Source organism: Geotrypetes seraphini, chromosome 7 (genome assembly GCF_902459505.1).
Source record: "Geotrypetes seraphini chromosome 7, aGeoSer1.1, whole genome shotgun sequence".
Taxonomy (NCBI): Eukaryota; Metazoa; Chordata; class Amphibia; order Gymnophiona; family Dermophiidae; genus Geotrypetes; species Geotrypetes seraphini.
In genome coordinates, this window is record NC_047090.1 from 35,789,742 (window position 1) to 35,811,638 (window position 21,897).

Here is a 21,897-nt window from a genome sequence, read left to right on the forward strand (position 1 = left end):
CCTCTTTAATTTTCCTGGCACGAGCCAGCATCATGAACTTGCTGCCTGCATCATGTCTGCTCTCCCTCTGACATCACTTCCTAGGCGTCGAATCTGGAAGTGACATCAGAGAGAGCCGACTCGCATATGGCAGGGGGGGGAGTCAGGAAGGTGCGGACGGGCAGAGAGGAGTACGGGTGCCAGTGTCCCCACCAAGATGACGTCCGGGGCATATCATCCCCCCCTCCCTTCTTACTATGCCACTGGGAGTGAGCAGCATTTAGTGCTTGCTGCAACTTCTTCTGCCAGTTTTTGTCTTCAGCTGAAACCACAGGGAGCCCCATTTATTAAGAGTTTTGAAATCTCTTTATATTACAGTGGGAGACTCAAACTGCTGGTTTGCTTAGTGCAAACTAAAGGGTTAGTCCTTCCCTTGACACAAATGAAAATCTCTGCACATGTTCAAAAACTTTCCAGGAAAACACTAAAACTGTTCTTTGAGGTGACATGTGATGGAGGTCATATGATCTATCAGTGCTGCTCATGGCAACTGCATTTACCAGATATTATGCTGCAATTTGAAATATGACCTATAAAAATATAAAAATTAATGGAGGGGATCAAAAGGAAAGTATAGAAACTTAGAATAAATTTTCTTTTAGATTAGGCTTTTGTGTTATTCATTTTAATTACCTCATCAAATTTAAGATCTTCCAAATCTGCTTCTTCCAGCTCCTCTTCAAACTCATCCTTTTCTACTGCAGCAAGAGCACTGGCCAATTTTTGCCGCAAGATGAAACCCTTCCAAACTGCCTAAACAAAAAATGCAAAGCATGTTATACAAGGCCATAGATCAAACCCAAATCCAGATTCTCTATGTTATCCCATTAGGAAGATAAAACATCCTAGACCCCAGTTTAATAGATCAATGATCTGTTTTTTGAACTTTATGTGACATTTAAAACTACAAGACAAATTAAATGCCTGCATGTGTCTAAGGCTTGCAATACCCAGGAGGCTCTCTTCAAGAAACCAGAATGGAATCTTGAAACTCCCTCCACTACAAGCCTGGGTCAACTAATTAATTATTTGACAAGTCCTTCAGGGACTATTACAGCTTGGGGGAAAAGAAGATACAGACAGAAAGTAACATTGAAAAGGCCGTGAATCAAGAAAATACTGGTGTACCATTTCCTGTGCTTACAAGCAGAGTCATTCAATAGTTCATTTAATTCTCAGGTAAAAAGAACTCTTTAAATATCCTCAGTCCCTGAAATGATTTAGCAAGCTTAGGGGTCCTTTTACTAAGGCGTGCTAACCGATTTAGCACGCGCTAAATGCTAATATAGAAACATAGAAGATGACAGCAGAAAAGGGCCATAGCCCATCAAGTCTGCCCACTCTAACGACCCCACCCCCTTGAATTTACCCCCTAGAGATACCACACGTGTATCCCATTTCCTTTTAAAATCGGGCACGCTGCTGACCTGAATCACCTGAAGTGGAAGTTCATTCCAACGATCGACCACCCTTTTCGGTGAAGAACTTCCTGGTGTCGCCATGAAATTTCCCACCCCTGATTTTCAGCGGATGCCCTCTTGTGGCCGAGGGACCTTTAAGAAAGAAGATATCATCCTCCACCTCAATACGGCCCATGATATATTTAAACATCTCTATCATGTTTCCTCTCTCTCTACGTTCCTCGAGTGAGTATAGCTGCAATTTATTGAGCCTTTCCTCATACGGGAGGTCTTTGAGTCCCGAGACCATCCTGGTGGCCATTCATTGAACCGACTCAACTCTCAGCACATCATTTTGGTAATGTGGCCTCCAGAATTGTACACAATATTCCAGATGAGGCCTCATCATGGATCTGTCCTTTATATTCTGTGGGCATGTTAGCAGTTAGCACGCCTTAGTAAATCGACCCCTTAGTTTCTTTATGCACGTAAACTATTTTTAACCTGAAAAGATCCACAGTTCTAGGTGGGGGACAGAAATATGAATATGGTATGAAAATGGGTTGCATTAGTTAACAAAATGGCGATCGTGTTACTCCCTCTCAAAGGCTGAATGATTCGCTCAATTTCCAAGTTTCTGGAGCCAAAATCGTTAAATATATTAATCCATTCTTTAATTATTGCAAAACTCGACTACTGTAATTCTCTATTAATAAGTATTACACAAAAACAAAAAAAAGCATCTTCAGATAATTCAGAATTCTGCCGTTAAACTCATCCACAACGGTAAAAAATATGATCATGTAACACCTTTTCTGATTAAATCTCATTGACTTCCAATTAACCATCGTATTACCTTTAAAATCTTACTTTTAGTATTCAAAACCCTTTCTATTAACGAACCTCAATTTATTGATAAATTACTTATCCCTTATAGCACTTTGCGTTCTCTCTGGTATACTAATCAAAAGCTTATAATAGTCCCCTCTTTGAAAGTTATTGGAACACGATGACATGATATGTTTTCAGTGATGGCACTGCAGCTTTGGAATGCCATGCCTCAGCATTTAAGAGTAAAGAAAGGAATCACGAGTAGATCGGAGAGGGTCATAGTGCCGTTTTATAGAGCAATGGTCAGACCCCACTTGGAATACTGCGTCCAACATTGGTCTCCCATCCTAAAGAAGGATATAAAACTGCTGGAGAGGGTGCAGAGGCGAGCAACAAAGCTAGTAATGGGTATGGAGAAACTGGAATACGAGGATCGACTTATGAGACTGGGATTGTTCTCCCTTAAGAAGAGGAGACTGCGAAGGGATATGACCAAGATCTTCAAAATACTGAAAGGAATCGACAAAATAGAGCAGAAAAAACTATTTACACAGACAAGGGGACATGGAATGAAGCTGAGGTGGGACAAGTTCAGGACGAATATCAGGAAGTTCTGCTTCACGCAGATAGTGGTGGACACATGGAATGCTCTCCCCGACGAGGTTATTGCGGAATCAACCGTCCTAGGATTTAAAAGCAAACTAGATGCACATCTCCTTATGAGAGGCATAGAAGGATATGGGTGACTACAAATTATCAGACAAAATTGAGGACTTGTAAGAATGAAAATTCTTGCTTGTTCAAAATGCACTACTACGCTCTCAGAGACCTGTGTTTTTCAAGCACATGAGTGTTAGAAATAACGTATACAGGTGAATGGTTTCTTTCATTGAGCAGTAGTTTTTAGATATATGTACAAAAGTGAAACGGTACAACAAGTCCTCTCAAAGTGCTAAATGCAATAAATAGTTAATAAATAAATAAGTATTAAAACTTTCACACTTATCTTTTTAGAAGAAACTTTAGAGGTAACTTGTGACCAAAAATTGTTGTAGCTGAATGGCTAGAACGCCCTACGGGACCCGTTTCACCACAATAAAGGGCTTCTTCAGGGGTCTTGAAATTATTAGTGTGTAACTTTGCCCTTTATTGTGGTGAAACGGGTCCCGTAGGGCGTTCTAGCCATTCAGCTACAACAATTTTTGGTCACAAGTTACCTCTAAAGTTTCTTCTAAAAAGATAAGTGTGAAAGTTTTAATATTTATCTATTTATTAACTATTTATTGCATTTAGCACTTTGAGAGGACTTGTTGTACCGTTTCACTTTTGCACATATATCTAAAAACTACTGCAAGATGAAAGAAACCATTCACCTGTATACGTTATTTCTAACACTCATGGGCTTGAAAAACACAGGTCTCTGAGAGCGTAGTAGTGCATTTTGAAAAAGCAAGAATTTTCATTCGTACAAGTCCTCAATTTTGTCGTTTGGTTTTGTACACTAAGAGGACTTTGTCCATTACAGTGGTTTAAGTATATGACTACAAATTATGCCAGGTGTACACCTGGGAGGGCCTCCGCGTGTGTGGATCGCCGGACTTGATGGACCGAAGGTCTGATCCGGAGATGGTACTTCTTATGTTCTTATGAAAAAGACTTGAGCCATTTTAAAAGTAATTTAAAAAGTTTTCTTTTAAAAGATGCTTTTAATCTTTAAATTATGTTTAAGCTATATTAGTTTCCTTCTTTGATTGCACTTTTCCCTCCCTATTGTTCTCTCCATATATGGTTCTCCGCTGTACTTTAAAACACTGAATTGTAGTTCTGTTCCCCTTACCTTGTGTATTAGTCGGTCTGTAAGTCTATTTGTCTAACCCACTATTCTAAATTTTAAATTGTATGTCTAAATATATGTTTATATTTTTATCAATTTTGTACCCCGCTTAGTAAAACTAAGGGCTCCTTTTACTAAGGTGCGCTAGCGTTTTTAGCGCGCACACAAGATTAGCGTGCGCTAGCTGAAAAATTACCGCCTGCTTAAAAGGAGGCGGGAGCGGCTAGCGCGCGTGGCATTTTAGCGCACGATATTCCACGCGTTAAGGCCCCAACGCACCTTTGTAAAAGGAGCTCTAAATAAGCAATTCATCAAACTAAAATAAAACTTGAAACTTGAACACATTCTTCCTATTTCTTATCAGATTCCATTTAAATACAATAGTCTTACTTTTCACATTTTTTTCAGCGGTCTTCCCTCTTTTTTATTCGGTTACTTAGTTCAATATTTTCCCCAGAGAACCCTTCACTTCATCTCATTCATCATTGACTGTTCCTTCGTTTAGGCTGTTATTCCTGAATGTTCATAGAAACTCTGTTTTTCAGTATTGGCTCCTACTCTTTGGAATTCCCTTCATACAGAAAGATCTTTTTCAATTTTTAAAGCTCAACTAAAAGCCTACAATTTCTTACAGGCCTTTAATACATTATTATTATTATTGAGATTATTTATTATCCTGTAACCTTTGTTTTTATACCAAAAGCAGCAAACTTGCAAAACGTCTTTCACAGTTCCATCTCCAGCAGCTCAAAGAGCAAAAGCAACGTTTAAACAAACGGCCTCAAAAGTCCACAGACCATTATGTCCCCAGGTGCAATCGGCTCCTATAAGGGGCCCATTTTACAATCCCTTATAGGAGCCGATTGCACCTGGAGACATACAGTATATTGGGCTGTGGACTTTTGAGGCCATTTGTTTAAAAGTTGCTTTTGCTCTTTGAGCCGCTGGAGATGAACAGTGAAAGACATTTGCTGCTTTTTGTATAAGTTCATGTTTTTTCCCATTTTGGGGGAATTTTAGTGTGACCTTTGTTTTTGTCATCCCATTTTTCCTTTAAAAAATTTTGTAATTTTACCCTTATGTTTCCAGTCTTGTTTATTTTTATCCTGGTTTTTTTTTTTTTTTTTAGTTTGGGTCTTTGATCCCCTTACCCAATTTTTATTGTAAACCGCTTAGATTTTAACTTGGTTTTATATTGGCATTATATCAAATAAATTGAAATTGAACTTATAACCTAATTATAAATCTGAACAGATCTCTGTTCCTAATAGGTATTGCTTACTAGGAACTAACTCTCCCCCCTTTTATGAAGCCGTGCTAGGCTTATCGCCAGCTGCGGCGGTATTAGCTCCGCCGGAGCTAATACCGCCATGGCCAGCAATAAAAAAAGCATAACACAGCTTCATTAAAGGAGCCCTAAGACTGTTGTGGAAATTAATGATCTGTTATACTTAAAGATATTACTTGATGGTGTAGTTGGGGGTTTTTTCTCACATAGCCAAGGGTGATGCCAATCCTATTCGACATAGATATTCTACTGTTGCTTATTTAGTATTTGGCTAGTGAATGGAGGTGTTGCCTTATCCACCGATGCTACTTGCAACTTTGAGTAAGTAATTTTATCCTCCATTACCTTATGTACAAAATTAAAATGTGTAGTAAGGGTAGGGTTACCAGATAGCCAGATTTTCCCGGACATGTCCTCCTTTTGAGGACATGTCCAGGGATCCGGACAGCTTTTCCAAAACCCTGCACTTTGTCCGGGTTTTGAAAAGCTTGGAACAAATCACCATCGGGCAGGAGGTCATCCACACATGTGCAGATACCACGCAATGACGTCACACGCACATGTGCATGCTGTCATAATAATAATAACTTTATTTTTTCTATACTGCCATAATCTTGCGACTTCTAGGCGGTTTACAGTGAAGAGAGCTGTACAATCAGCGAATTACAGGATAAGAATCGGTAGGATGTCACTGAGTAGTTACAGGGTTACAGTATAATCTTAACATGTTACATCGAAATGGCTGGATGATCAGCAATTTACAGAATACAATTGGTGAGGAAGACACTGAACAGTTGAGTGAAGAGCAGAATACCTTTAGAGAAGAAGCATAATGTCAGCATGAAGAGAAAAGCTTTAAATAAAGGGGGGGGCGCTGTTTGGCTAGGAAATAAATCTATTGAACAGTGGTCTTGATTTCTTTCCGAAAGGCGCCGTAGGTCTGCCTGGCTTTGTCAGTGAAGTTGCCTAGCCAGGTTTGCTATCTGCCAGCTTGCTGTCTGCCAGCGTTTTGATCATTGAAAACAAGTAAATGATATATCAGGGTGAAGGTGGGGAGGGACTACTAATATATTAGCTTTATATTGGTAGGTAGAGAGCATTGAAGAAATCCTATTTTCCTGTTGTGCATTTTGAAGTTTTGTTAAGCTTGTACGACCATTGCATTTGGTTTATAAATAAACCTACCAATTAAAAAAAATTCATTGATCACCTCCAGGTAATGCAATAGTCATCGCATCATTCACACATGCGCAGATGCCCTCCGGCCTGACGAGAGCAGGCAGTGGGAGCACAGGCTGGGGCACGGCTAAGGCGGGGATGGGTGCAACTGGGTGGGCCCTGGGGCGGGTCTAGGGGGCCGGATTTTCCAAATGGAAAATCTGGTAACCTTAAGTAAGGGACAAGACAACTCTATAACTGGAAATCTCCTTTTAGGTACCCCAAGGGCAGGTGTCTAGGTACCATTATAGAATTCTAGCATAAACCGGAATTGGTACCTAATATTTAGGCACACACCAATTATAGCTGGCATAAGTGTGGGCACCTAAATGTGGCAGGACCTGTGTAACTTAGAGCATTCTATAAGTTATCTGCATAACTGGGAGATGCGTCTATATCTCCACCCATGCTTTGCCCCGTGTACATCCCCCTTGTGATGTAAGTTAAGGAGACATAAGGGCTTACCTTACCTACTAATTTGCTTTCCTTTAATTCCGCTAGATGGCTACAGATGGTTTATGCATTCCTACCAGCAGATGAAGACTGAGAACCACTAAGTTTCAAGTAACTCTAAGTAGGCTATGCAGTCCCTTGAAATGCAGTCTATGAATAGTTAAAGCAGATTTCCACAATGAAAGAGAAAAAAAACAACGCAAATGAACATTTTCCTCACAGAAATGTATCCCTGACCCCTGTTCAAGGTTTCTGTGCTGCTGCTGTCTTGCACTGGTAAAGACCAGCGTAGCTTAGACAACCTTCAGAGTGCTGACGAAAAACACCTGAACCAGTCTTTGTGTCTCACTGGTTGAGCTGCTGCCTCTGCACCCAGAGGGTGCGAGATCAAATCTCGGTGCTGCTCCTTGTGATCCTGAGCAAGTCACTCAATCCTCCAGTGCCCACCACTTTGAATGTCAGCTTTGACAAGAAACCCAGAGTAGCAACATTCCAGAGCTGAGATTGTGATGTCATAATGCCTCATTCCACCAATGCCTAAGAGCCAACCTCATCGGTCACAATGGCTTGATTGTCCTATACTCAGTTCACATAAGAATTGCCATACTGGGACAGACCAAGGTGTGGCTCACTAGTTGAACTGCTGCCTCTGCACCCAGAAGTTGTGAGATCAAATCCCGGTGTTGCTCCTTGTGATCCTGAGCAAGTCACTCAATCTTCCAGTGCCTACCACTTTGAATGTCAGTTTTGAAATGACAAAGTGACAAAAAGACAGTATACAAATCTCCTTTCCCTCTCTCTTTTTGTCTTTGTTCTTGTTGTGATATTACATATGTATAGTCTTGTCTGATACTGGCATATATGAAAAATCCCTAGACCACTCGCATGAAATAGACCACTCGCGTGAAATAGACCACTCGCATGTCCAAACGATACATACAAGGGAGCCAGATGAAAAGACTAACCCAAAGTGAAACAATATGAACTGGGAGGTCTCTGTGCTGGTCTAGAAGAACTAAAGAAAAGCAAATTAGCAGGTAAGCTCTAATTTCTCCTTCCATAGTGTCCTTCTAAACTGGCACAGATGGGAAGTACCAAAACAGTGACCATCATAGGCAGAAGCCTTGAAGCTCTGCCTCTAAAACTTGAGCCCTGAACACAGAATCTTGATAGTGATGCTTAAAGGAATGAATCAAGGACCAAACCGCCACATGAGCCCTGGTTGAATGAGCCTTCAATAAAGATGGAATCAGCCTACCATTAAGCAAATAAGCTAATAACACTGTCTCCTTAATTCAACAAGCTATATAGTAGCTTTGGATGCGGCTTCACCTTTCCTTGGACCTCCTATTGCTATAAACAGGCAATCTGTGTGCCAAAAGTCCTTAGTCACTTGCAAATACCAACTGAGAACTCTCCACACATCCAATCAATGCAAACACTGTTGCTCCTCTGACCCAAAACAATCACCCAAAACTGGTAGGGAAGTCACATGATTTACATGAAATAATGACACCACCTTAAGTAGAAAGAAAGGGACCATCCAAAGCATCACCTTATCTGTAAATGCCAGCAAGAAAGGCTCACTATGATAGGGCCTGCAATTCTGAAATGTGCTGCATTGCACCAAGGACAAGGCCACCAGAAAAATCACCTTCAAGAGGTAAGATCTTTCAGCGTACAATAGGCTCAAAGGGCATCAACACCAGCACTGATAAAACCAGATTGAGGCTCCAAGGTGGAAGGAGCAGATAGATTGGGAGATGAATCAGATGCACCCTCTGGAAAAACCACACAACGTCAGAAAAGTCACTAGAGAATGACCATGGAGGAATCCTCAAAAACAGGCTAAAGTTGCCACTTGCACCTTCACAGAAAAAAAGGCCAGGCCTTTGTCCAACCTGAACTGCAAAAGATCTAGAATGTGAGGCAACTCAGCCTGAAAGGGTAGGTCCTCGTACCAAGCTTCAAAAATACTCTAAACTTGCACATATGAGCTAGGGAAGTAGAACATTTCTTAGAGCACAAAAGAGTATTAATGATCTGAATAGAATAACTCTTCTTTCTCAAACATGTCCTATCAAGATACAGGTCGTAAGTGAGAACCGAGCCAGAACCTCCATGCGCACTACTGGCCCCTGAGACAGGAAATCGTCTTGTTGCAGGCAGGCAAAGTGACTCCTCCACCAGGAGTTATATCAGGTTCCTGTATCATGACCTTTGCAGTCAATCTGGGGCCATGCGTGTCCCTCAACTGCAAGAAACACCTACAGTGTAGGCACCCTGCCTCGTTTTTTGGTTTTTTTTTTAATTAAACGTGCATCCTGATTGGCTGCTAGACAGCGGTAGGACACCTATTGCTGCCTACAAACAGGACAGTCGTTTATAGGAATTCTAAGAGCATATAACCCCGTGGCCGGTGATAAAAAAGCCTAACACAGCTTTTTAAAAGGGGGGCTTAATTTGCATGCGACAAAATCGCTAAGTCATACTCTAAAAAGTGTTAAGACATTAATGCAAACAAATGGATTAACAATAACTGGTAGCAAAGCTCAGGTACCTGTTGTATTTTACAGGAAGCAGATAGATTTTTTTAAGCATCTATTTTACACAAAAAGCCCTCTTGCGTAAGTTAAAATGAGATTCACTTCTTTGGATTTCTGCACCCAAAAGGGCACATACCCTTTGTATCTAATCCTCAATCATTCAGAACCTTGTATGGCTTGCCATACAACCTTTTGTCTACTGTGTGGTCCAAAGACTTCTTAATATTGTCCAGCCCTTCCCTTTGACCTCTACCATACCAAATTCTCTTACCATATCCCCTTTCAACAGTCTGCTTCTTATTATACATCCAAAATATCCCATCCCAAACTTACTTTTACCCTATACATGTTCCACAGCCCTATTGCAATTTTTTGACAGTATATGATAAATTTATTTTTTGTTGGCTTTGTCTTCTTGCTGTTGTCATACAGATCACTCGGCCATTTTTACAAACATAAACATTATTTATTATAGTCTTAACTTTTAAAAATGTATGAAAGGCCACCATACACAAAATTGCTGCAAGAAGCGTTATCTGCCTTCTGTAAGAATTCTTTTTTTTCTTTTTAAAGAATTCTTTTAAAAATATACCATTTTCAACTTATTGCAGAAATATTATTGTCAAAGTCCCATCAATGTTGTTTGTATAATTCATAACATTTTTTTATTAATTAGTTTGCATCTTGCAAATTATAATCACTTGGCCATTTTACCTAAATACAAAAGAAGTTTTATCACAATAAGGTAAAATAAAAATCCCTTGCATATGGAGATTTTAAGTTCTAGAAATATACTGCTACCTACAAAGTCCAAAGGAAAACTATTCGAGTAGCCTGCAACAGTGGAATATTTTAACAGCAATTAAGAGGTTCAATAATGATCCTGATTCACATTTTAAAATTATAATTTTCTTTAAGGTTTCTGGATTTGGTAATTACTGGATTCAGGAGATTAGACAAACTTTTATTAGGAAAACTGCCTTATATGCTCTAAATCGTCTTCCACTGGTGCGCATAAACCCCACAATTCTCTAAAACTGCTAGGTAATATGTACAAAAAAAAGCATAAAGGAAAAAAATAATATCTTTTTATTGGACTAACAATGTAATTTATGATCAGCTTGCAAAGGTGACTCCTTCCACAGAGGTTATCTTCGAAAGCTAATTATAAACTACATTAAGGCCACCTTTTATCAAGCCACATTAGGTGGTTTTATTGCTGGCCACGGCGGTAAAAGCTCCAACACTCATAGGAATTCTATGAGCATCTGAGCTTTTTACCACAGCATCCAGCAATAAAAAACCCAAATGTGACTTGGATACAAGGGGGCCTCAGTTAGTCCAATAAAAAAAAGTATTTTTTTCCTTTTTGTTTTCTTTCTACATTTTACCTTGAAAAGTGGATGAACACGGCCACTACACCAGTTCACTATAAAACTGCGCAAGCATATTTGGTGTGCAATTTTAATCGAATAACAAATGAACTGGTGCCATTAATTGGAATAATTGGAACAAGCAATTATTGGCACTAATTAGCTTTAATTAAAAGACATACTTATAAATTTAGGCATGGGATCCAAAAAGGGTGTGTGTAAATAGGAGAGTCATGAGCAGATCACAAGCATTCCTGCAAGTTACTCATGTAATTATAGAATAAGAGGGATCCGCATCTAACTTTAGGCACAAGGTTTAGACCAGGTCTTAGTTAGTGCAAACAGATGTACCTAAAGTTAGGTGAAATTCCTGGGTATAAACACTACTCTATAAACCATGTCTAACTTTCCCCCCTTTTATAAAACCATAACTCGGATTTTAGCACCGGCCACAACTTTGACACTCATAGGAATTCCATTAGCATCGGAGCTTTTGGCGCTAAAAACAGTGCTATGGTTTTGTAAAAAAAAAAAAAAAAAGGGGGGGGGGAGGATTAAGTGCTGCTTACAGAATAGTGTGATCAGAATATTTCTTTCAGCACCAATATTTTTAGGCACCATATACAGAATCTAGCCCAAAATGACAACCCATTATATTTTGACATTAACCCCCTTTTTACTAAGCCGCAGTAGAGGTTTCTAGAATTCCTATGAGTGTCGGAGCATTTAGTGTATTGGGCCTTGGTAAAAACTCAAGAATGACACAGGGACAAATTTTTCTCCGTCCCCGTTAAAACTCATTTTCTCGTCCCAGCAAGTTCTTTTCCTGTCCCTGCCCCATTCCTGCAAGCTCTGTCCTCATCTGCACAAGCCTCAAACACTTGCAAATCATAAGTAGCAACATTCTAGAACTCAGATTATGATGTCATAATGCCTCATTCCACCAATGCCTAAGCTCCGTCCTCATCTGCACAAGCCTCAAACACTTGCAAATCATAAGTAGCAATATTCTAGAGCTCAGATTGTGATGTCATAATGTCTTATTCCACCAATGCCTAAGCTCCATCTCATCTGCACAAGCCTCAAACACTTGCAAATCATAAGTAGCAATATTCTAGAGCTCAGATTGTGATGTCATAATGCCTCATTCCACCAATACCTAAGCTCCGTCCTCATCTGCACAAGCCTCAAACACTTTAAAATCATAGGTGTTGGAGGCTTGTGTGGTTAAGGCAGAGCTTACAGGAATGGGGCAGGGACAGCATCAGCGACAAAACTTGCGGGGACAGGACGGGGAAATTGAGTTCCTGTGGAACGGGGAAAAATTTGTCCCCGTGTTATTCTCTAGTAAAAAAACCTCTACCATGGTTTGGGAAAAGAGGGACTTAAATTGCAAACTTGGGAAACAGGTACTTTTGCTTGTAAACAGCACTAATGTTTTACAGCAGTGTCTCTCAAACTGTGTCCCACGGCACAGTGGTGTGCCCCAAAGAGATTCTAGAATTTTATTTTTAAAAATTTCCTTCATAAGTATACACTATAATAGATGACAAATACGTTGTGCTCGCATGAGTCTGTCAATGTTATGAGTGTTTGTGTGCGTAAGGATACAACCGCCCAGACGAGTATCATTCTTTGACGTGATTGGTCCTTGAAAACTAATGGCAAGTACAGTAATTTTATTTTTTTATGCAGTAGTTATCCTAAATTGAGCAACAAAGCAATCAAGGCTTTCTTACCATTTGGATCTTCTTATCTTTGCAAACTTGGATTTTCAGCTCTGACAAATTAAATAGAAAAAAAGAGAACGACTGCAGATGGTGGATGTTGAAATGTGTTTGCTTGTCAATTATCGAGCTGTGTTTTGAGTTAATTTGAACTCAAAAGCAAACACATCCATTGCATTGATTAGCAATTCTATTCTATCTACTGTAGTTTCACCATTGTTACAATTACCCATACATAGCTTAAATAACGCTCAAATTTAGGGCTCCTTTTACTAAGATGCGCTAAGCGTTTTAGCACGCGCTAAATGCTAACGCGTGCATGTTAGTCTATGGACACGTTAGCGGTTAGCGTGCGCGTATATTTAGCGCACGCTAAACGCGCGCTAAAACTCATAGCGCACCTTAGTAAAACAGGGGGATAATTTTTTGTTGGCTTTGCAATTTTATAATTTCAATTATAATGTGCCACGAAAAACATTTGCTCCGTTTGGTGTGCCGGAGCTAAAAAAATGTTTGAGAGACTGTTTTAGACACTAATCTAGAGTTTAGGTCAAGGTGTTTTCTAAGGGAAAAAGAAGAACAAGGCCTCAATAAACTGAGTATTAATTAAACACATCCCAGGAATAGATACTATCGTGACGTTCAGAATTTATACTTTTATTATTACATCATAACAATCCTTCAATGGTCTCATATTTCAGTGTGACTTATTAAAAGACATGCCAAAAAACAAAACAAAAATACACTCTACACAATAAAGTCCCCAAAATATACCAAACACAGACATTGCTGACTTTCACTAGTACAATTCTATGGTGAAATATCAAAATTGTGATGACTTTATCTCTATAAATTTATTTACTGAAAAATTTTTATTACTCGCAAATATCCAACAATTCTGTGAAGTTACAAGTAACTGATAACTGCTGATCAATATACTAACCTGAATGAGGGTGGCAGCTTGCTCTTTACATTTTAGAGTTTCAAAATATGGATCCTTTGCTTTTTTTGCAGGCGGAGTCTGTTTCCTTGTGAGGCAGTGGTTTCTCCAAGCTGACTGTATCATTGTAGCAGCCTTATGAAGCCTGGTAAAGAAAGCGATATTCTGATCTCTGAAGACAAAATAACTACAGCTGCAAAACTGGCAACACCTTAAAAATACACCGTCAATCCTAGTGTTAAAATATTTTGAGAAGCATCACAAAAAGATTTTCAAAAAGACAGGATACATATAAATAAAAAAGAAAAGAACCCCCCCTAAAGGATAGCACTAGGTAATTTGAATTTGTATCTTTGCTCTTCTCTCAAAGAGGTTAATATTCCATGGGGCAGTGAGCACTGAAATTATCCAGAAAAATCAGAGACAGGCTTTCCGCCTGATCAGATTTGCCTAGTAAACTTTGGCTGAGCAGCACTGAATACCAGCACTGTCCGACTATAATATAGCCGTGCAGCCATAAACACCTCCCTTCCCACTTCATTATCTGACTAAAATTTTGTGCAAGCAGTCGGTCTGCTCTGATCCATTCAGTGGGGAATATTTTCATTGCTGTCCAACTAAATCATGTTAATGCACAGTTAACATTTTAGCCGCAAACGTTCCACAAGTAGAACGTATATTCAAGTTATTATATCTCAGGATCTACTGCAGCAATTTGGTTTAAACTTTGTAAACATGAAGAGGCAAGGTCATGCTGTCTCGGGAATGGAAAAGAAAAAGAACTAAGGGGTGGGGGTCTTTTCCTAAGGAGCGCTAGCCGATATAATGCATGCTAAATGGTAATGTGTCCATAGAATATAATGGGCGTGGAAAAGACCGCCTAATTTATGTACAGTATGAAAACCACTGAGATTCCATGAAGTATATAAATTCTTAAATAAATAAAAATAGAGGACTAACTATAATTCATTGGTTTTTCATTGTATATGCTATGATACCACTTCCTTTAAGGCCCTCTTTTACTAAGGTGCACTAACCGATTGGTTGGGCAGGGGAGAGGCAGGCCCACCTCATTTGGACGGAGGCGGGCCTGCTGGCCAGACGGTGCAAGGACCCGTCCGGCCAACTTGCGGGTAAGTCCAAGGGGGGAGGGGTTGGGGTGTTTTGATGAGGGGGCTTGGGGGGAGGGTCCGGCAGGAGGGGTTGGGTACCCTCCTGCCGGCAATCTTTGGAGGATGGGGCCTACCAGCAGGAAGGGTTGAGCCGGCGATCGTGGGTTCTGTGGGCAGGAGGGGTTGGGCACCCTCCTGCCACGATCGTCGGGGGTGGGGTGGAGTCTCCCGGCAGGAAGGGTTGAGCGCCTCCGTCCAAATGAGGCGGGCCCGCCTCCCGATTGGCTGATTAGACAGCTGTAGGTCACCTACAGCTGCCTACAATCGGGACGCACTTTGCAGAATCGGGACCAAAATGTTTGTGCAAATATGCAAGAACAAAAAAAGGGTCAGGGTGGTGACATATTTAGCTGGATAGTATCATATTGCTATCCTCTGAAGGAATTGCCTAGTGGTTAGTGCAGCGGCTTGAGAACCTGGGGGAACTGGGTTCGATTACCACTTAATCCTCCATTGCCCCAGGTACAAGCAAAATACTTGTCTGAGGGGGAATCAAAAATTAAAGGCAATTGTTAAATTATGTGATAACCAGAACAGAGCTAGTGAAATGTATATGTATTTGTGCATTGTCTGTTGGATAGTTCGCCCATGCACAGTGCAGCGCTCAGCCTTTAGTCGTATGGTGGCCACGAGGTCAGAAACATGGACACTCCATTGCAAGATCGCACTTCTTATAGAATTTGCCCCTAAATGTATTTTGCCTTTGCTTTTTGATTTACCCTCATATATACAGGTAATATGTATGCTGCTTTCATTGTAACCACAGAAAGGCAGCATAGCAAGTCTCATCCTCTTTCCATAATGTTTTGCTAAATTTATGCAGATAAGTCAGTTTACTGGAATAGCAGGTTTATACGTATCCAGATAAGAACATAAGAACTGCCGCTGCTGGGTCAGACCAGTGGTCCATCATGCCCAGCAGTTCGCTCACGCGGCGGCCCTCTGGTCAAAGACCAGCGCCTTAAGTGAGACTAGCCTTACCAGCGTACGCTCTTGTTCACCAGGAACTTGTCCAACTTTGTCTTGAATCCCTGGAGGGTGTTTTCCCCTAAGACAGACTCCGGAAGAGCGTTCCAGTTTTCCCACCACTCTCTGGATGAAGAAGAACTTCCTTATGTTTGTACGGAATCGATCCCCTTTTAAACTTTAGAGAGTGCCCTCTCGTTCTCCCTACCTTGGAGAGGGTGAACAACCTGTCCTTATCTACTAAGTCTATTCCCTTCATTATCTTGAATGTTTCGATCATGTCCCCTCTCAATCTCCTCTGTTCGAGGGAGAGGAGGCCCAGTTTCTCTAATCTTTTGCTGTACGGCAGCTCCTCCAACCCCTTAACCATCTTAGTTGCTCTTCTCTGGAATCTTTCGAGTAGTACCGTGTCCTTCTTCATGTACTTTATCTGGACATTCAGTGGCAAACGTATCCAGATACGTTCCAATGATTATCCAGATAAAATTCTTCTGTTTTCTTAACTGCTCAAGGGGGTTTTCAAATATGAATTTTATATGAGGGGAGGCTAAAAAGTTCTCAGCCCAACCAACTTCCTAAATTCTGAGCAATATTTTGCCACTGTATCTAAAAAGAGTGTTATCTTATTTCATTAAGTGCCAATTTGAAGAAACAAAATTCTATGTTTCGACATTCTTTCAAATCACTGATTGAAACATATCTATGTTATTCTCGTCTTAGTTGGGCTGAGAACTTTTCAGCATCCCCCTCATATATCTAATCATAGCACATGCAGCAGAAAATACAACTTTTACTGCTAAGCCTTTTTTTTTAAATGTTTCAAACTGCTCCATCTTCATTTCTTCAAAATTCTTTTGAACAGTCATGTTTGCAGTAGTGTCACACATTACCTAGAACAGCCTAGGACAGGGATCTCAAAGTCCCTCCTTGAGGGCCGCAAACCAGTCGGGTTTTCAGGATTTCCCCAATGAATATGCATTGAAAGCAGTGCATGTACATAGATCTCATGCATATTCATTGGGGAAATCCTGAAAATCCAACTGGATTGTGGCCCTCAAGGAGGGACTTTGAGACCCCTGGCCTAGGATGTTATGATGTGTATGATGTCATTTATCACATTGTACTAAATATGGATCATTGAGATCTATATTGTGATTATTTGTGACTTGCAGTGAAGTGTCTAGTCCCAAGGGTTCAAGGGAATCATGAAAGCCATCTCGTGGAAGTTTGTAAAGAGTCACATAAGAACATAAGAATAGCCTTACTGCAGGGGTAGAGAACTCCGGTCCTCGAGAGCCGTATACATTGAAAGTAGTGCATGCAAATAGATCTTATGCATATTCATTGGGGAAATCCTGAAAACCCGACTGGAATACAGCTCTCGAGGACCGGAGTTCTCTACCCCTGCCTTACTGGGTCTAGTAGCTAGCCCTCACATTGGCCAATCCAGGTCACTAGCACCTGACAAAAACCCACAAAGTAGCAACAGTCCATTCTACAGACCCCAAGAGTCCGTCCTCATGGTGGCCAATTCAGGTCACTAATACCTGGCAAAAATCACAAATAGTAGAAACATTCCATGTTGCCGATCCAGGGCAAGCAGTGGCTTCCCTCATGTCTGTCTCAATAATAGACTATGGACTTTTCCTCCAGGAAACTGACCAAGCCTTTCTTAAAACCAGCTTCTACATAGCGATGGTCTGGAGGGAGGGGGAAGGGAAGGAGGAGGGCTTTTGAAGGAGTGGGGAGGGGGCACCCAGGGTTCCATAGAACCTTTAAACAGTTATGCGAGTCCCAGACGGTATTCAATGCTGGGCCCACATAGCTAAGCAGGTCCCAGCACTGAATATATTTTGGCATCCACGTAACCCCTGGCTCCTCCCCAGTGCTGCTCCCTGTATTGCCCCTGACCTGCTAATATTCAGCAGCACTACCCAGTTAAATGCCACCGAATACTGGCGGTTAGGTGGCCCCAGGTGATTTAAGGAGGCAGGAGACTCTTCAAGCCCAAGGTGAGGAGTGGCCTAGCAGTAGAGTCGCTGCCTCTGCATCCAGAGGTTGTGGTATCAAATTCCAGGCCTGCTCCTTGTGACCCTGGGCAAATCACTTTGTCCTCCCTTGCCCCAGGTACAAAATAAGTAACTGTACATATGTAAACCACTTTGTGTGGTTGTATAAGAGAATCTACAGAAAGGCTGTATCCTGTACAAGTCCCAATCCCTTTCCCTTTAAATCACTTTGAATTTCAGCCAGTCTGCGTTTTGCTATTTGCAAAGCATTCTCAATTTTGTATGCAAAAGGTTTGTCTAGCTAACTAAAGAGTTCTTTTACTAAGCTGCCACAAAATGTGGGTTTAGTGCATGATAACTCGGGACTTTCCTGAATCCTGCATGCCTAAGCCCAGATTGACCTTGGCAGTATGCACAGGTCCCGCATTAATTTCTCCGTTAGCCCCTGGGGCTTGCAAAACCTGCAGGAGCACTTCCCACCTTCTATTTAGGAGGTGCCAAGTGCTCCTGCATGAAGTCCACATTTTCCACTTAATGCTTGCTAATCAGAGCCAGTGAGCTGGATAATGTTTCCATGCCCATTCCCCATCCATGCCGAACCCCTTCCCAAAAAACATTTTTTAAAAATGTGTAAAATGCATTAATAACCAAACTATCTCCTAACCTTTTAGATTCCACTATTAGAAGGAATACACATCTACGAGGATCATTTCATAAATAATGCACACTATTTTTTTATTTATATGTTTTGTGTTTTTTTTTCAAGTATTTCTTTACAATAGTTCAATATAGGGCTTCTTTTACAAAAGTGTGCTAGCGTTTTTAGCGCACAGGATTAGCGCACGCTAGCCAAAAAATTACCGCCTGCTTAAAAGGAGGCGGTTGCGGCTAGTGCGTGCAGCATGCGCGCCTTTGTAAAAGGAGCCCAAAGTCTCCCTGCTTTGCAATGACCGAGTCCCAACGTCCAGGGAGCTTCATTATTCCGTCCAAGACACCGTTTTTGTTCAGGTGCCGAATGGCTCAGGTAACGGCAGAAGGAAGCTATTCCAGAGATGCAAAACAATGTCCATGCATAGGTTGTTTCAACTTTGGAAAAAGGTCAGGCATTCTTGAATCGCACTGTTGATGAATCGTGAGACAGAGACTTTGAGCCAGAACTGAAATCACAGTCCAACGAGTAGAGAGTTCCATCTTCCCCACAACCAAAACATTTGAAAAGCTCAATCAAAAGTCAAACAAATGATGATTTTTGCTTATGATCACGAAGGCATCATCATCACAGACAAAGTTCCATGTGGAAGAAGTGTCACAGCAGTGTATTTTCGGGATTTTTTTGCAAAAAAATGTGCAGAAAATGCACAAAACCCGACCTCAGCTCTTGGTTGGGCCACTCATTCTTCACAATGCTCGCCCGCACACAGGGAATGTCATCATTGAAAAACTACGTGAATATGGCTGGGAGGCGTTACCTCATGCTCCCTTCAGTCCAGACATGAGTCCAGACTTCGACCTTTTTCCAAAGTTAAAACAACCTATGCGTGGACATTGTTTTGCATTGCTGGAAGAGTTTTCAACTGCCATTACCTGAGCCATTCAGCAACTGAACAAAAACGGTGTCTTGGATGGAATAATAAAGCTTCCCGGACGTTGGGACTTGGTCATTGCAAAGCAGGGAGACTATATTGAAGGATTGAAAAGAAATACTTGAAAAAAATAAACAAACGTAAATTAAAAAAAAAAAAAAGTGCGCATTATTTATGAAATGACCCTTGTATGTTTCACATTTACACCCTTCAAGTCCCACTGTAGCTATTATTTCTTTTCTCTTTTTAAATTTCGAGCCCTCCAAAAACAGATAAAATAGAAACTGTGACTTCCTTTACACCACTGAGTGAAGAACTGCTTGTTTGTTGTCAGTGGTATATTAAGGGGGGGAGGTCTTCTGCGTGGCGCTGGCATTAGAGAATGACACGGTGACAAAATTCATCACCATTCCCGTCGCCGCGGATAACCGCGGGGAACCATCTTCATGCCATTCTTTAAGGAGAGAGGAAAGAATCAGAGTATAATTGGGCACAACCACTGACCCGCAAGCTTTGCTTTGAAGAATGCTGGTGTAGAAGGACTGAGGTTGAAACAGACACTACAGAATGACAGTCTCTGGTATCCAGAGCAGATATTGTGATGTCATAATGCCTCATTCCACCAGTGCCTAAGAGCCAATCACATCAGTGATGTCACAATGGCTTCATTATCCTTGGCTCACATAAGAATCAGAGTATGAATGGCCACAACCACTGACCCGCAAGCTTTGCTTTGAAGAACGCTGGTGTAGAAGGACTGAGGTTGAAACAGACACTACAGAATGACAGTCTCTGGTATCCAGAGCAGATATTGTGATGTCATAATACCTCATTCCACCAGTGCCTAAGAGCCAATCACATCAGTGATGTCACAATGGCTTCATTATCCTTGGCTCACATAAGAATCAGAGTATGAATGGCCACAACCACTGACCCTCAAGCCTTGCATTGAAGAATGCTGGTGTAGAAGGACTGAAGTTGAAATAGACACATAAAATGACATGGGATTATTTCCCACGGTTATCCGCGGGGACGGGAACGGTGATGAATTTTGTCACCGTGTCATTCTCTAGCTGGCATCCCTCCTTCCTCTTCACCCCCTTCCCACTCCTCCCTCTGTCGCGCGTGCATGCCCCTTCCCCATACTTTTTTTTTTAAACTTCGGCGCGAGCAATGACGAATGTGCTGCCCATGTCGGTCTCGGCGCTTTCTCCGACGCTACTTCCAGGGGGAAGTGATGTCAGAGAGAGCTCTGAAGCCGACACAGGCAGCACGCTCATCGTTGCTCACACTGAAGTTAAAAAGGTACTGGTAAGGTGCTTGCGCAGTGGAGTGGAAGAGGGCGGGAGAAAGGCACCACCGCTCCAGGCACCGGTCACCCTTCGCTAAGCCATTGTTTGTTGTTTAGGGTAAGACAAAAAGAAAGCATTCAAGTCTTGTTTGTTATATCCTGTGCATGTTATTATTGTAACACCGCCTAGATATAGGCGGTTGATAAATTTTTTAAATAAATAAATATTATAAGCAGTAGCAAGTTAACACATTATTCTCTTGAAAAAATAAAAAATAAAATCAAAAATAAACAATTTGTTTCTCAAAACAATAATGTTTCACAAACATAATAGCTCACTGGATAAAATCTGCATATGTATTTGTGTATTTAGAGCTTACTTTTCTGGTTTGCTCTCAGCAAGCCGACACAACTCCGCAATCCTTGCACTGTTTGCTTCTGCACATTTGGTTTTCTGCCAGTTCCTCGGTGTTATCTTATTTTCAGTTTCCCTGGTGTGACTGATGTTGCATTTAACACTCGCTTGGTCTTTTGTGCATGGTTGCTCCTTTTCTTCAGGATCAACGCAAGAGTTAACGACCGCAGACTGCACTGGACTAACAGTAATCCGTCTTTCAGAAGTATCCTGCTTATTTTCATTTGCACCAGTGATAAGGAGGTTATTATGCTGAAGGCTGTCAGTGAGTGCTGGCTTCAAATCATCCCTCCGAGCTTCTGCTTCATCTCTGTCACTGATGCTTACGTCTCCGTACTCGTGTGCGTATCTATGTTCATGACCAAGTTTCATCAACGCCGCAAAATACAAACAGTGGATCTGTGAAGCATCTACCAAGGAGCAGGCCTTTCTGGAGGAAAAAGTGACAGTGTGAGTAATACTACAAATTACTTTTAAGAATGGTTTTCTTTTCTAGATCATGACAAAGCAAGCTAGCGTGCTTTTTTTTCCCTTACACTTATCTCTGATTCCTGATTTCTTCCTTGCAAAATCTTATTTTAAGTTTGATAATAAGAAGGGAACAGCATGGCTATGTCCCATGTCACTCGGAAAAAATAAACAATTTTAATGGCAACGCAATTCTTTGAATGCATAAAACTAGACAGCAAAATAAACGTTATAATATTATTAGATTTGTGACAGTTTATTTCCATCGCTTCAGGTGCTGCTAGAACTACTCCCACCTGTCATTTCTAGCTAATAGATGCATGCAGCGCCGTAATTTAGAGATT

At 41.1% G+C, this 21,897-nt stretch overlaps 1 protein-coding gene across 4 annotated transcripts in view; it reads right to left on the minus strand.

Moving 5' to 3' along the window:
• The window catches only part of LRRIQ1 (leucine rich repeats and IQ motif containing 1), a 289,414-nt gene that overhangs the window by 104,023 nt on the left and 163,494 nt on the right, over window positions 1-21,897 (minus strand). For all 4 annotated transcript variants that reach the window (XM_033951658.1, XM_033951656.1, XM_033951659.1 and 1 more), the window contains 3 exons: window positions 21,051-21,515; window positions 13,653-13,794; window positions 673-792 (listed from right to left, as the gene is read on the minus strand). In XM_033951658.1, coding sequence (XP_033807549.1) covers window positions 673-792; window positions 13,653-13,794; window positions 21,051-21,515 — 727 coding nt within the window. The remainder of the gene's footprint in view (window positions 1-672; window positions 793-13,652; window positions 13,795-21,050; window positions 21,516-21,897) is intronic.